At 45.5% G+C, this 15270-nt stretch overlaps 1 protein-coding gene across 1 annotated transcript in view; it reads right to left on the reverse strand.

Annotated features, from left to right (window-relative positions):
• Positions 1 to 2980: 2980 nt before the first annotated feature.
• Positions 2981 to 15270, reverse strand: part of aldh1a2 (aldehyde dehydrogenase 1 family, member A2) — a 42946-nt gene continuing 30656 nt past the window's right edge. The window contains exons 6-13 of the mRNA XM_072671149.1: positions 14854 to 14982; positions 12601 to 12714; positions 7491 to 7593; positions 6266 to 6450; positions 4934 to 5098; positions 4428 to 4585; positions 4013 to 4087; positions 2981 to 3347 (exon numbers count right to left, since the gene is read on the reverse strand). Of these exons, the coding sequence (XP_072527250.1) occupies positions 3275 to 3347; positions 4013 to 4087; positions 4428 to 4585; positions 4934 to 5098; positions 6266 to 6450; positions 7491 to 7593; positions 12601 to 12714; positions 14854 to 14982 (1002 nt within the window). The 3' untranslated portion in view covers positions 2981 to 3274. The remainder of the gene's footprint in view (positions 3348 to 4012; positions 4088 to 4427; positions 4586 to 4933; positions 5099 to 6265; positions 6451 to 7490; positions 7594 to 12600; positions 12715 to 14853; positions 14983 to 15270) is intronic.

Below are 15270 nucleotides of genomic sequence, written 5' to 3' on the forward strand. Positions count from 1 at the left end.
CACAAAAAGAGGGAGTCCAGTTGTGCTGTCAGTTGATCCTGCTTCTGTTGGAGAAACTGTCTCTACTGTCCAGGGAAGAAGACTCTCTGCTAGAATTTGGAGGATCATTGCTGTGAGGATTTCATTGCATTTAGCCACAAGAGCATTCGTGAGGTCAATATGTTGGATGAACACACCCCACCTTATCATCCCCAGCTCTCCAACTCATCCCAAAAGTATTGGATGGCGCTCCACCACCATCATTCCAGAGAACACAGTTCTTCCACTGCCCCACAGCTTAATGCTGCTAGGGGGTGTTAACTCCCCCCCTTTTTACCCCACACCTAGCATTAGGCAGCATGGCGCCAATAGGTTCATGTTCCTCTGCTCCACAAAGTCCTATTCTATTGGCAGTATTTCTCTACAGGGACCAGAGAAGCTGCATGTTTGTGCATTTGCACATCTGTGGGTGTTTTAACTTAAAGTAGCTGAATGCATAAATTTGAAGGGGTGTCCACAAACATGGGGACATATAGTGTAAATCTCTCTAAAGTTCTAGGGACAACTGTTAATTAAAAAGTTATTTTAAGGAACCAAAACTGCTCCTTTCATGTCTTTACTGAAATAATAGTAATAGGGTGCGAAAGGGTTATTTGAGTGGTTCCATAGAACAAGGCTGTCCAAAGTACGGCCTACAGGCCACAGCTGGGTCACTAGGACGCCACATAAGTGGACAGTCATTACCTCATTACCCTTCTGATTGGATTCATGGAGAACAGAGAATGTGAACATTATCAGAGGGTGGCAGATCTGACTATAAGAGCCTAATTAAAAGGAGGCAGCCAGGAGGTAACACAGACATGGTAACACAGGAGATAACAGCCTCTTTATAAGCTTATTCTGTAGTATTTATATGAGTGAATTCAGAAAGTGGTGGAGTTAGGTTTTACAGTATTTTAAAGACTTTATGGTCACTCTATGTTCAGAATGCCATTCCCCTCCCTCAGTCTGTCTCATCGTAGTGAAAGTAACACTTGAATCTTTTTGTGTTTGACCACAGTACACTGGTAGGGAACTGATGAGAAAGTCTACTATGACTATTTGGGGAAGTTTCTAAGGGAGTTCTGCTGGATTCTGATTAACATTTGGTTTACTCCTCACTCTTACTAAGCACCATGTGCAGTCTTTATCATCTCGATCATTTGACACGCTCCACTCATGGTCATTCCAGCTCTCATAGCGTGCAATGACTTCGGCTAAGGCGATTGCTAAACATTTCCCCACTCTCATTCATAAAAGCACGTCTGTTATGAAAAAAATGAAGATTGCAAAACGCTACTCAGGGCTGTCGCCCTTAAATAGGGAAGTGCTTTTACTTTGGAACAGTGTGTGTGCGGTAACAGCAGAGTGAAATTCCCCTTGTTATCTGAATGTGACAGTCTGAGTCATCATGAGTCTCAATTTCAGGTAACGACACTGTGTACTCTCAAAATAGATGTGCCAAAAAAGGCTCTTTACGCAATGCCATAATTCCCTAAAAACTCTTTCGATGGATGGTTCCTTAGAGAAGTAGAACTTTTACATGAGGGTTCACATAAAGGTTGTAGGACGAGCCCTTAGATATACTCCTAAAACACACAAAGTTCTTTGAGCAATGCCATAGCAGAAGCAATTTTGGTTGCATAAAGAACCGTATTTGTTGAGGGTTTTTTCTAGGTTCTTTATGGAAGCAGAAATGGTTTTTCTATGGCGTCTCTCGAAAAAACCTTCTGAAGCACCATTATTTGTAAGGGTGTAGGTACAGAACCTTTACAGTGTATGAAATATGTGTTCTTCACACTCACAAATCTAGACATGGTTCTTTAGGAACACAAAAGTGGTTCTTCTCTTCGAAGAACCATTTGTAGAACCTTTCACCTTCTTTTATACCTTAAATTTAAATAGACAGTTTGCATTACTGCTGGCCCATAACATAAAAACCCTCTGCCCACTATTCTGTAGGTCTACCTCGTGCCTCCAAAACAGCGCTGACCTCCCCCCCAGGCCATGGACTCTACAAAACCTCTGAAGGAGTCCTGTGGTATCTGGCACTAAGACTATCGTTATCAGCACATCCTCCTTTAAGCTCTGTAAGCAAGCATCCATAAGACCCTGACGTCGGTTCACTGGTTGACTTACTTGGTGCACTTTTGGTAGGTACTGACCACTGCATACTGGTGTTTTGGAGATGTTCTGACCCAGTCGTCTACACGTCTTGGTTTGCTTCCTGTCATAGTGGCTCAAATTCTTACGCTCGGCCATTTTTCTGCTTTTACCAACACATCACCTTCAAGAACTGACTGTTCACTGGCTGCCTAATATGTAGATCCCACCATTTGACAGGTGCCATTGGGTCTAGTAAAGAAGACACTGCTGCCGTTTTCAAAATGAAAATGTTTTTAATGAAGGAAAACAAAACTATAGTCATTTTTATATTTTACCTTCTATGTTCATAGTACATAATTGTTTAAGAATGAAAATAAATGGACACCAATGACTGACATCATTTGTGTAAAATGCACTTCTCATATTAACATGTTTTTTTTTTTTCTGAGGTAAACCATTTCTGTTTACATTGGTCAACACATCGATAAACAGAGTTATATACGCCATAAAACAAAACAGCAAAACACAGGACAATTAAACAATTACATTTTTAGAATTAATATTTAATTAAAAGATCACATCCATCTTTCTTTATTTTTATTTTTTTTCCTTTTTTCTGAGACAGATAGCTTCAGTGGTCTTAGTACGAACCGAAACACAGCTGACGAGTTTTACACAGTGAAACGGAAGTGGGGGGTGGGCGTTACGTATGAGGTTTGAGAGCGACACCTCCCTTTCCCTCCCAGCTCAGAGCCAAAAGGCCACCTTTTGCAGCACATGGAGCATGCATCTGACTGGGCGGAGCTAGAAGGAGGTGGCGTGGTCAGTTAATGTAGTGGACATGGGATGTTGAGTGGTCTATAGAGTGAGCCTCCTTCACCTTCTCCGAGTGCTTTAGTATGGTTAATGGAGCTGGCGAAAAGAGGCCACTACAGGGAGTTAATGTGGACGTGAAGACTGCTAGTGTTGACGCTGGACACTGGTGTTATGGAGGTGGCGAGCCAGTCATGCTGCTGGATGGAGATGGCTGGTGGTGTTAGCTTTAGTGGACAGTGTGGTGCAGGACCACTGTGGGGACAGCCACGGGGCATTGGCCAGTGAGAACACCAGGGGAAGTCTTTCTTCCGTTAGGAGTCTGCGTGGGTAGACTTTATGAGTTGATCACTGGCATCTTCACTGTGATGGTCTTCACCTCCGTGTACTCCCTTAGGCCATACTCACCCCTGCAGAAGAGCAGACACATTTCAGTATGGTGCCTCACACATGCCACTATTTAGCTATCTGGATACATAGACAGACAGACAGACAGACAGACAGATGCATGGATAGACTATATGGACAAAAGTATTGGGACACCTGCTCATTAATTTGTCCTTCCAAAATCAAGGATATTAAAAACGTTGCAGTAGCTGTCTTCTTCTACTAGATTTTAGGGGAGTGTTGCTGTGAGGATTTGATTGTATTCAGCAACAAGAGTGTTAACAAGAGTGAGGTCAGGATGGTGAATGATCATCACCCCACCCCACCTCATCCCAAACTCCCCAACCCATCCCAAAAGTATTGGATGGAGCACCTCCTACAATCATTACAGAGAGCACAGTTCTTCCACTGCTCCACAGCTCAATGATGGGTGGGCTTTATACCCCTCTAGCCCATGCCTGGCATTGGTGCCAGTAGGTTCATGTTTATCTGCACCAGAGGGTCCTATTCTATGGGCAAGGGGACAGGGACTAGGCAAGGTGTGTGTGTGTGTGTGTGTTAAAGTGGCTGAACGCATTCATTAGGAGGGGTGTCCACAAATATTTGGACATATATTTTCTATAATAGGGGAGAGTGATTAGCCCAACATCAGTTCTACAGTCTCCACAACCCAGAATTGTGCACTTACAGTTCACGGCCATTGCCTGACATTTTGAATCCTCCAAAAGGACACTGGCAGCTCAGGGCATTAAAGCAGTTTATCCTGAAAATAAAACAAAGCAGACAGTCCAGTTCAGTGCTTTCAGTCCTTCCTCATTCATCTGGCAGATCTTCATCTATGAATACAACTTTGCTGTGACTTGTAAACATTCCTGAATTTAAGATGATGTTGTTTCTTATTTGTTTGCTTATCAGAAAGTGTTTCCAGATGTAAATTAGAAATTAGAGACAGAGAGTCGCTGTCTGTGCGGTCGGCTTTGGGAAATGCCTTGTCTGGTTTGAACACCGAAGTGTTATCGATCCAAGTGTCATGTTTGACTGTATGCGTATTCTTATACAAATGAAACGTTGGTGAATATGGATGCTCTGTAAAGAAAGCCTACCAAACAGTGCCGGCCTGCACAGCTGTGGAGACAGCCATGGCTTTGCTGATGTCGTTGGTGAAGACTGCAGCAGTCAGGCCATACTCGGTGTTGTTGGCTCTCTCGATGACTTCCTCAATCGTCTTAAACTTCATAATCTGCTGAACCGGCCCAAAGATCTACCACAGAGCAAGAAGAGTCACATCAGCAAATGAGCTTCTGACACACAGCTGGAACTGCTGATTGCACGGACGGATTGTGTGTGTGTGTGTGTTTGGTAATGAGGAACAGTCAGTCAGAAAGACTGAAAACATGTTTGGTTTTCTTTAGTGCTGCTATCCCAACCCCAGACGCAAAACATGACAGATTTCCATTTCCACAGCCTCAACAACCGCAGCGAGACACACCGAACGGCTGATTTTCCAGATGCACATGCAACCCAACACTCCGCTTAGGGAAATCTAGCCCCGAGCTTTAGACGCTGAGAGCCAGTAGGAAGTAACTGCGGTTACACTGGGCAGCTTTACCTCCTCTTTAGCGAAGCGCATGTGGTCCTGCACGTTGGAGAAGACCGTGGGCTGGATGTAGTAGCCTTTCGAGAAGTGAGCTTTCCCTCCGCACTCCAGCTTCGCTCCCTCGCTGATCCCGCTCTCAATGAACTCCAGCACACGCCTCTGCTGCTCCGCACTGATCTGAGGGAGCGCGGAGAGAAGGAGGCTTTGAGAGGCGTTTTACAATTCAGACATAGGAAGATCATAGGAACTTCTGCAGTACAGTTAGGTGCAGTAAATATTTGCAGTAGTTTTTGAATCTGTTAATTGCTTTAAGGACCGGATAGAACTTCAGTAGAACCTCTGGAACATCCTCGGCCCACTGTGTGAATATTTCCATCAGTAGTAACGACAGTGCTTCTTTGAGAGTAATGCCAATGCTCTGATATTAATATTCTCTGTCGACATCTAACATTTGTCGTGTACAAACACTATACAGACAAAAGTATTGGGACACCTACACATTACACCTATAGAAGTGCTTTTTCATGCTGTCCTTATAGGCATTATGAATTAGGGATATGGAGTTGGTCCCCCTTTGCAGCTCTAACATCAGGTTTGGAGTTATTGAGTCATTGAGCGCTCTGTGACTGTAGATGAAGGACTATAGTCCATATTTACTTACATGTGAATCAGGTTGCATAGGTAGGAGAATGTAGAGTTGCCCAAGGACTCTTATTGGTGTATTATGGTGGGCTTGTCCAACCAGGGAATTGAACCCTACTCTGCTGAACTCTCAACTTCTGCCTGTTGCAGTCAAAGAGTGTGGACGAACCTTCACGTTCACTACTGTAAAGCCCTGCTTTCCTCATTCCTCAGACCAAGTATGTTGGTAAAGGGCTACAGGTTTAAATCATCAAATCAAGGCCTCAAAGATGACTAGACTATCTGTTTGAGTCTCGATCTTGCTCTTGCTCTCATTTCCATTTACATTTATGGCATTTAGCTGATGCTCTTATCCAGAGCGACTTACAGGGTTACTCATATTACAGAGGTGGGCCAGTGTAGTGTTAGGAGTCTTGCCCAAGGACTCTTATTGGTGTAGCGCAGCATAGTCACCCAGACCGGGAATCGAACCCTGGTCTCCCACATGGTGTTGTTGTAACGCAATGGTAGGTGGTGGTGTTATCTGTTGCGCCACACCAACCACTACTTTGGACTTGGTCTTCACTTGTTTTCAACCATTAGGCTAATAAACCTGTAGACACTATGACTCAACAAAACATGATCCTGACTAGAGACCGACCCGACCAATCTGTGGATGCCAACTATGCTATACCAACCGATAATTCGAGGTCTGGTCTGTACCTGTGGTCCTTGCTCGGTGGTGGGGTCAAATGGACTGCCCACTATCCTTCGCTTTGCTCTCTCCACACTCCTGCGCACAAACTCCTCATAGATGGGCTCTTCCACAAAAATCCGGGAACCTGCCGTGCAGCATTGACCACTGTTGAAGAACACACCCTGGTGGGCTTGCTCCACTGCCAGATCCACTGAAGGAGAAAGAGAGAGAGAGAGACAGAGAGAGAGAGAGAGAGAGAGAGGACAAAGAGAGATAAGGGACAAAAAGAGAGAGAAGGGAAATTAATTCCCTCAAAATTTCAACACGTCAAAGACCAAATGGCGTTAGATTGTGAAGCATGTTTGGAATATCATGCCGATTTCTTGGTCAGAAGTAGAGCAGTGTAGTGAAAAACAGTCCCACTTATGACTCTAGTTACTGTAGTTCCCAGTAGTCCATATAATTTCATAGCTCCACATAAAACACTCTTATTAACGCCGTGCTGTAATGGACTCTCCTTCACGCTGATGGTGTGCATTATGTGATATCCGATGCCTCGGGAGGAGCGTCCCGGCTGGCATGCGAGGGGTTAATGGAATGGTGGGATTTATGGCCGTGTTGGGATGCGTCCGGCCGGGGCAGAGTCCATTCCGCTGATTTACGGGCCGGAGGCAGCCCTACTCACGCCTGCTGAAAGCATTTAAAAGCCCTAGCCGACACCTTGATTTGGAGAGGCCACTTAGAGCCACTGGTGTGAGTCTGGAGGAGGAGGAGGAGGATCTGGGATCAGATTCCTTAAGGATTTACGGCCTGTTTACACTAGTCTTGTCACAACAGACTGATCCGGGAACAGCCCTTGGAAACTAAAATGGTTCATTTACTTTACTTTGTGAATGCCATGCAATGAGCACCCACCATTCATCAAATAAGGTCCAGTGTCTTCTGAAACCTTCTGAAACTGTTCGATGTAGAACACTAACCACTTAAACCCTAAGGGTCTTTATATGGACCCACACTTCAGTTTCTGGTGGGTTTCCTCACTCCTCCTCAGAAATTCCTTAAACTAAATAATCAGCCTATGATCAACAGGTAGCCCACCGAGCCCAAAAGACCCTGATCTTTGATGACACCAACAAGTGGCAAACAAGTCTACTGGAGAAGGGGAGGGGGAGGACCTGGCTGGCACCTGTGCACATACTGTTGTAGCAGGACACCAGGAGGGCGCCCATAAAACAGTGTCTGTATACTTACAATCAGCGTCTGCAAAAATGATGTTGGGATTCTTGCCCCCCAGCTCCAGCGTGACTCTCTTCAGATTGCTCTTTCCAGCTGCTTCTTGGATCAGCTTGCCGACCTGTGGGGGGAGCAGAGAGCCGCGTTAGTCCGGGACCTCCGTCGTAGAGCCCCTCTTAAATCTCCACATCAGTGGGATGCTGTCATTAATAAATCCTGCAGCCCAAACAACCCCTCTGGTCCAGAGTCGCTGAAACAGGAGACCGGCCTCGAGTCACAGACGAAATATCTATCAGCAGCCGCAGAGGCTGCGGGGAAAAGGAAGGAACGCGGTGTTTCCAACGCGGAGGGGTATCTGCTGTTTAATCAAGAACAGGAAGAACTGACCGCAAATTTGCGTGGGACGATCTGCGCTATTTGGAATGAAGAGCCCCAGAAAGACAGATATGAAAGAAAGGAGACTTGTGTAGTCTTTGACTAGGCTAGGCTTTTGGCTAGGCTAGGCTAATGCCGTAACTCCTAAATACATACACTACATGTCCAAATATCTGTGGACACCCCTTCTCATGAATCCATTCACCTACTTTAAGCCTGTCTAGTCCCAGTAGAAAAGGACTGGAGCAAAACAAAACCTACATTAACCAATTGGCACCATGCTGCCTAATGCCAGGCGTGGGCTAGAGGGGTGTAACCCCTCCTAGCACTGAGCTGTGGAGCAGTGGAAAGATGGATGGTGCTTCATTCAATACTTTTGGGATGAATTGGGCAGTTGAGGATAAGGTGGGGTGATGATCATCAACACCATCACTGCAGTGCTCCTCCAAAATCTAACAGAAATCCTACTCTGGACAGTAAAGACAGTTAAATGAATGGACAGGTGTCCCAATACTTTTTTTTTTGAGAGTTGTGAGTGAGAGTTTTGAGAGTTGTGAGAGATCAGTATATTCATTTTAAATGAGTGCAGAGTCCTAATGATCTGAAGTGGGTATGAAATGTTGGGAATGAAAGCCATGAGCAGAATGAGGTGTTTATTTGTCTGCATTCTCTTGCTGTCGCCAGCAGAATTGTTTGAATACCAGACTACTGTTTCATCATTGCTTATCGTTAATAAAAAAAAAAATCCCGACAGATTTCACATCAGATCGGAATTTCCCAACTCTCCCCAGACCGGACTCTTCATTAGGGATGGCCAGGAGAAGGCGTAATAGTCTTATACTGCGTTCCTGGCTTTCGGACGCCTTTCTGCAGAGGCCGGGCCAGCTGCGGGGCTGCTGCTGCTGCATTGCCTCACTGCTCATCCTGAGCTTTCCCAACACTGTGTGAGAGCTGCTCTCTCCCAACGCTAGGCAGCCCTCTTCCGCAAGCGCCACTCCTGACCATAAACAAACATTTGGACGTTTTTCACCCCCGGCCACTCAACACCACTCGGCGAGACTGAATATTTTCTCTTTCTGTTTTCCATCAGATACAGAGGAGAGACGTGGAGAAGGGAGAAGGCTGAGGCGGATGATGGAAAGAGGGACAGTGTTTATATCAGTCTTCAGTAACGAACGTGGCCTGACTCCAGAGTACACACTGTGAGTTGTGTTGCTGAAGCCAAGCTTTTTTTTTTTTTTTTTTTTTTACAACAAGTGCTCTGACTGACTCCTTTCTGCTGAAGATCAGTGTTTCCCAATCCTGGTCCTGGAGAACCCCTGTCCTGCATTTTTTGGTGTTTCCGGCTCCTAATCCATAAACCTCAGGGGTGAGCTTCCCGAAAGTACTTAAGCACATTAACTAGTTCTTAAGACGGTTTGTTAATTAACGAGTTTCTCCAAACCTAAATCAATAAGCGCTTTAGTGAAAGTTCTACTATACCTCAGCCAATCAGCAGCTTTGTAGATGCTGACGTTTTGGCTTTTCCCTCCATCCTCCCCATCGCCACCAGTTTGCCAGGGGGGTTGGCTCTGCCCCTGCCTGTCATGTACAGTCTCTGAAGTCTTCTATGTACTTTATTTCCTCCCCTATAACATCTTATAAATCCCCCCTCTACCCTCACGGTCACATATCTACGACAAAGTCTTCACTAGTGTGTGTGAGAGTGTGTGGGTGAGTGTGTGGGTGACCACATTAGAGGCCATGTTTACTTTTGCCTAACCCAAAACCATCAGATTAAGCTCTCCTCCTGGGAGATGCTTCTTCAGCCCCCAGCCAGCTTACACACACACACACACACACCTACACACGTCGATAAGGTGAGTCAGAGTCTGTGCATGTACACACTCTCCCAGCATGAGCTCTCCTCTCCGCCACTAATCAGGTCCAGATCAGAGGACACACCCCAGACATATGAGAGAGAGAGAGAGAGAGAGAGAGAGAGTAAATGAGAAAGAAACACTGAAAAGGAAGAGAGATTAAAAGATAGACAGAGAGTCTACAAGATCAAGGAGGAAAGAGAGAGAGACTATAAGTAAGAAAGAGAGACTAGGTGATACAGAGGGGAGAGAGAGAGAGACTAGGAGATACAGAGGGGGAGAGAGAGAGAGAGACTAGGAAATACAAAGGGGAGAGAGAGAGAGAGAGAGAGGGTAGGAGATACAGAGGGGAGAGAGAGAGAGAGGGTAGGAGATACAGAGGGGGGAGAGAGAGACTAGGAGATACAGAGGGGGGAAAGAGAGACTAGGAGATACAGAGGGGGGAGAGAGAGAGACTAGGAGATACAGAGGGGGGGGAGAGAGGGTAGGAGTTACAGAGGGGAGAGAGAGACTATGAGATTAAGAGGGGAGAGAGAGAGGTGGGGGGCTATTCTTTAGAGGAAGTGCTGGGTGGCCTCTGCCAGCAGGATGAAGTGGGTGGTGGAGCACTAAGGGCTTCCACTGAAAGGCAGTGAGCAGCGGCGTTTAAGAGCGCTGTTTGAGTGATGGCATATTTACACACTGATTACTGGCCTCTGCACACTTACGTCACAAGCGTCACTCTCCGCGCGCCTGTCAGGAGGATGACATTTTGATTCGAGCAGAGCGAGTGGTCACTGGGTTCAAGAGCCGATAAGTGGGAAATACTCTGACTGTGATTTCCCACAGAAACTGAACTTTCACAACATTTCTAAACACTCTCGCTTTGGTTACGGCATCTATCGATGAAGGGAATTCAGTGCATCCACATACAGACAGCATCTGATTCCGGTTTCTGGAGAACTCCTGTGTTACGCACTAACCGTGCAACTCCTCCACGCGGGTTTAACGATGAGAATAAACACATTTTCAGGCCAAGCCAAAAGAACCATAAACTTCAGCTCTTTTCTAAACACCACCAAATCCGGCTCAATTTATGACAAATACATGTGAAGTATATTCAGGAGCAAATCAAAACACACGCCAGGATAGGTAGATTTAGGAGATGCTGTAATCGAGCTGAAGAGCAGAATAGACACTTACAAAGCGAGCGCTGCACGCTCAGAGCAAGAAATTACCACTGTTTACAAGGAGATGCTGCCGCTGACTCTGTGTTGTCATTTGGCAAGATTCACTAGATTGAACGGTCCAGGAAAGTCCATTTCTGTGTTTTTTATTCCTGGCCTCTGCAGGCTTTCCATGCCTAACATGGTGAGCTCTTCAGAAGAACTGCTTTTATATTTACCCCCTTTCTCTCCCAGTCTTTTTGTTGTTGTTGTTGTTGTTGTTCAGGCCTGACAGTCTCCACAGTTCTGACATGACCTCTCCTGTAAGCTTTAAATAGGTTCTTTTATCTGGCACGTCCTTTAAAATGAAAGGGTTCCTTTGGAAAGCAGTATTCATCAAAGAACCTTTATTGGCACCTTTATTTTTAAGACTGCAGCTGAGTACTGAGTGCGTAATCACCCCACACCACTCACGAGGGGGCAGATCAGCCAGAGCTCCGTTCTCTACAAGATGGAAAGACTGGCTGAGGATCTGTTTAACTTAGCTCAACCCTAAGCTTCAAACCCTAAAGGCAAAACACTTCCATTCCTCATCCTCAAACGCTAAAATAGCTCAAACAAGTTCGACTTTAGTAGCAAAAATCATGTTTTACAAAATAATAGGTCTAAAAATAAAAAAGTGATTAGGGTTTAAGGGGTTAAATGACCTCGTTTCACCCCATCTAACCAGGTGAAGAAGTAGGACCAGGTTCTAATGGAATCCTAAGTATTAAAATAAATAAATAATATGTAGTAAAGAGATGCAGTTTAAAAGGCATTTTCCAATTAAATTATTGGTCCAATTATTGGAGTATTGCTGTGAGGATTTGATCACCACCACCACCTCACCACCTCATTATCCCCACAACTCCCCAACTCATCCCAAAAGTATTAGATGGAGCTCCACCATCCATCATTCCAGATTACACAGTTCTTCCACTGTTCCACAGCTCAATGCTGGGGGCTTAATACCCTTCTAGCCCGCACCTGGCATTATTAGGCAGCATGGTGCCTGTAGGTTTGATGTTTACTGCTCTAGAGAGTCCTATTCTATTGGCAGTACTTCACTACAGGGACCGGAAGGGGTGTCTACAAACATTTGGACATACAGTTTACATGCTAATATTTCATATTACTTCTTGTTGATCCTAGACGCTAGATGCTTGAAACTTTTGAGCACCAATAATACAGCAGTAATGTGGATTTGTGTTTTCAGAGACTACATTTGTATTTTTTAATATTTAATAATAATTATGTAATATTGTATACATTTTATGAACTAGTATTGAGAGCTGTACACTCTCATGGCTACTTTCAGGTCATCCTATGGCAGATAACCCAGGATAGGCAGGCTAAATGCAGTTTAGTGCTTCAGTCCAGTACTATCTCATACGGTTGTTTATGAGAATATTTTCCTGCACTTTTTTTTCTTATGAATTACCATTCTTTTATTTTCTGGAGTCTGCTTTTTGGGTCCAGCCCATCTGAATGTGTGTGTGCGCATCTGATCGCCTGGCCGCTCTGCGCTGTGTGAGGTATGCGTGGATGTATTTCCCATAGAAACCTCTACAATTTCCATTCAAACCAAAACAACGGCGCACAACACCACCAACGCCTGGCCCGCCCCAGAGCAGGGCCTCATCCCCTGTCCGTCACGGTGTCACTCCAGAGGAAAGGAGTGGGACGGTGTGATTCTGATAGGAAAATTACCTCCGTGGATCCAGTGAAAGCCACTTTGTCTATGCCCATGTGCGAGGCGATGCCGGCTCCTGCGGTTGGCCCGAAGCCTGGCAAAATATTGACCACTCCTGGTGGAAACCCGGCCTGTGCAAACACAACGAGAGGAAACAATCTTCAGAGGAGAGCGAGCGAGCGAGAGAAAGAGAGAGAGAGAGAAAGAGCGGCCCGAGCCAAGAACACCACAGGCCGTGGAGGGGGAATCCGGACCCATCCCAGTCTCCCTCCAGGCCCGGAGAAAGAGAGGATAGACAGAACATCAGAAGGAAGAAGAGAGGGCAAGGGTTACGGTCCCACAGAAAGGGAGAGGCAGAGGAATAACAACGGATTCAGGAGAAGAGGAGTGAGGACGACACTGTGTTTTCTTGTGGGATGGACGCACATCAGTGGCCAGAGAGTTGGCCACGTTTTAAAAAGGTCCCAACTGCTGACCAGCGCCTTTAAAAAAAAAAACCATCAAAAAGGGGAACTGTGCTTGTATTCTAGTACTGTGACGATTGCCATATTTATCCATATTTACAGTGATTCCCAATGAAAACCAGATATTTCGAACATCTGGACATTTGATCTTCATGTGAACAATAATGGGAGATGGAGGTCATCTAACTAAACGTCTTTAAACATCATTTATAAAATGAAATTAATAGAAATGTACATTTTGTGCGAGGAAAAAGTTTGACCCCCCCCCCAGCACACATATTTATTACTGCCTTAAATGTGTAAAATTGAAATCAGGAGCAGCTGATTCATCAGCTGGAGATGATCAGAACATGGTTAGAGAGGATTCTGGAGGAGCCTGTCTTATTAAAACTCATGTAGGGCATTTTCACACTCCTGAATACATGAGCCAACACTCGGGCCGATTCTGGGCTGGTTTGGAAGAGAGACTCATTGCCTCTGGTTTGCTTTCACACTGAAGGACTCCATTCGAACTGTGGACCAATTGTGCATTTTTGAAAGTCATTTTTCTGACTTTTTGCAAAATGGTCAGACCTACGTTCATCCGGCTAGTGCTTTCCCATATTTTCCTTGGATTATAAACTTTCAAGCAGCAAAGAACAGCACTTTAAAAAGGTGCAAGTATTTGTCACTGTACTATGTACATATACACACACACTATTGAACTAGGGGCAGTGAGTACACACACAAACACCCCGAGAGGAGGGCAGCCAACTCCAGCGCCCGGGGAGCAGAGAGAGGGTGAAGGATCTTGCTCAAGGGCCCAACAGTGGCAGCTTGCCGAGCCCAGGTATCAAACCCACGACCCTGTCATCAATAGCCCGGAGCTCTAACCGCTGAGCCACATGGTGAAACACTGGAGTCATGGTCAAGTGTCAAGCTAGGAGCCGTTCTCATAGGATAAGTTGTTTAGCCGTGCAGGCGATAAGTCGAAGCAGTCACATTACAAAAAGTAACTAATCACATGGCCCTGGGAGCAGATAGCTTCCACACCTGCAGCGGACCTGGATCTGAAAACACCCTCAGTCTGTCTTGGTCTGCTCTTGATTGTTGAAGTGAGGGGTGAAGAAGATCACCATGGCCAGATCCAAAGAGCTCTCTGAGGCCTTCGGGAAGAAGGTTGGAGATGCAGATGAGTCTGGGACGGGGGTTTAAGAAGATCTCAGAAATTTCAGAAATCAGCTTCTACTGTCAGCTTGTACTTCTACTGTCTACTAAGTGGAGGATGTCTAAAACAGCTGCCAACATCAGGCTGTCCTAGCAAGTTCAGCTCAAGGTGCGTAAAGAAGTTAAAACAGTCCTTCAGGCAGCTCTCGCCTCGGTTGATGTCTAAGTACAGTTACATCTATCAATCAGACGGAGGCCGAGCTTAAAAAGACGCGTGCTTAGTTCTATTACCTCCATCTCTCAGTGTTGTTCAAATGAAGATCAGACGTCCAGATGTTCCAATATGTTCAAATAGACTGAGGATTTTCATGGGGGGCTATTTTTTTTTTTTACATGACCGTAGAGTTCTTCATTACTTGGAGCTCTTTTAGGTTAATATTCCCTTTAGTGTGTTAGTCTACAGTACGGTGAGCTCTGCAACACATCCAACTTGAATCAGGCCCTGATCGCAGATAAGTCACACTGCGCTGGACCTCTTTGATCAGAACGTTGTGTGGCCACTGCTGTGTTATTGTGGATATATTGTAGCGTCACAGCGCTGGAGTGCTTTGATCAAAAGCTGTGGTATTGTGAATGTACTCTAGCATGCGTTGGCCGTACCTCTTTGAACAGCGATCCCATGTACAGGCAGGTGAGGGGAGTCTGCTCGGCTGGTTTCATGACCACCGTGTTCCCACAGCAGAGCGCTGGCCCCAGCTTCCACGCCATCATCATCAGAGGGAAGTTCCACTGCTCACACACACACACACACACATACAGATCTTGTCAGAACGTGGGGTCACACATATATGTAAGCATATTGTCTCCAAAATGTCAACTTTGTCAAATGTTTGTGGACACCCATTCTAATGAATGAATATTCAGCAACTACTCATTGCTGCTAATGAATGTGCACACACAGCATGTCTAGTCCCAGTACATCTAGTTGAGACATACTGCCAATACTCCACTCTCTGGAGCAGATGAACATCATGAAACTATTGGCACCATGCTGCCTAATGCCAGGCGTGGGCTAGA

Source organism: Salminus brasiliensis, chromosome 25 (assembly GCF_030463535.1).
Source record: "Salminus brasiliensis chromosome 25, fSalBra1.hap2, whole genome shotgun sequence".
In the NCBI taxonomy this organism is placed as follows: domain Eukaryota; kingdom Metazoa; phylum Chordata; class Actinopteri; order Characiformes; family Bryconidae; genus Salminus; species Salminus brasiliensis.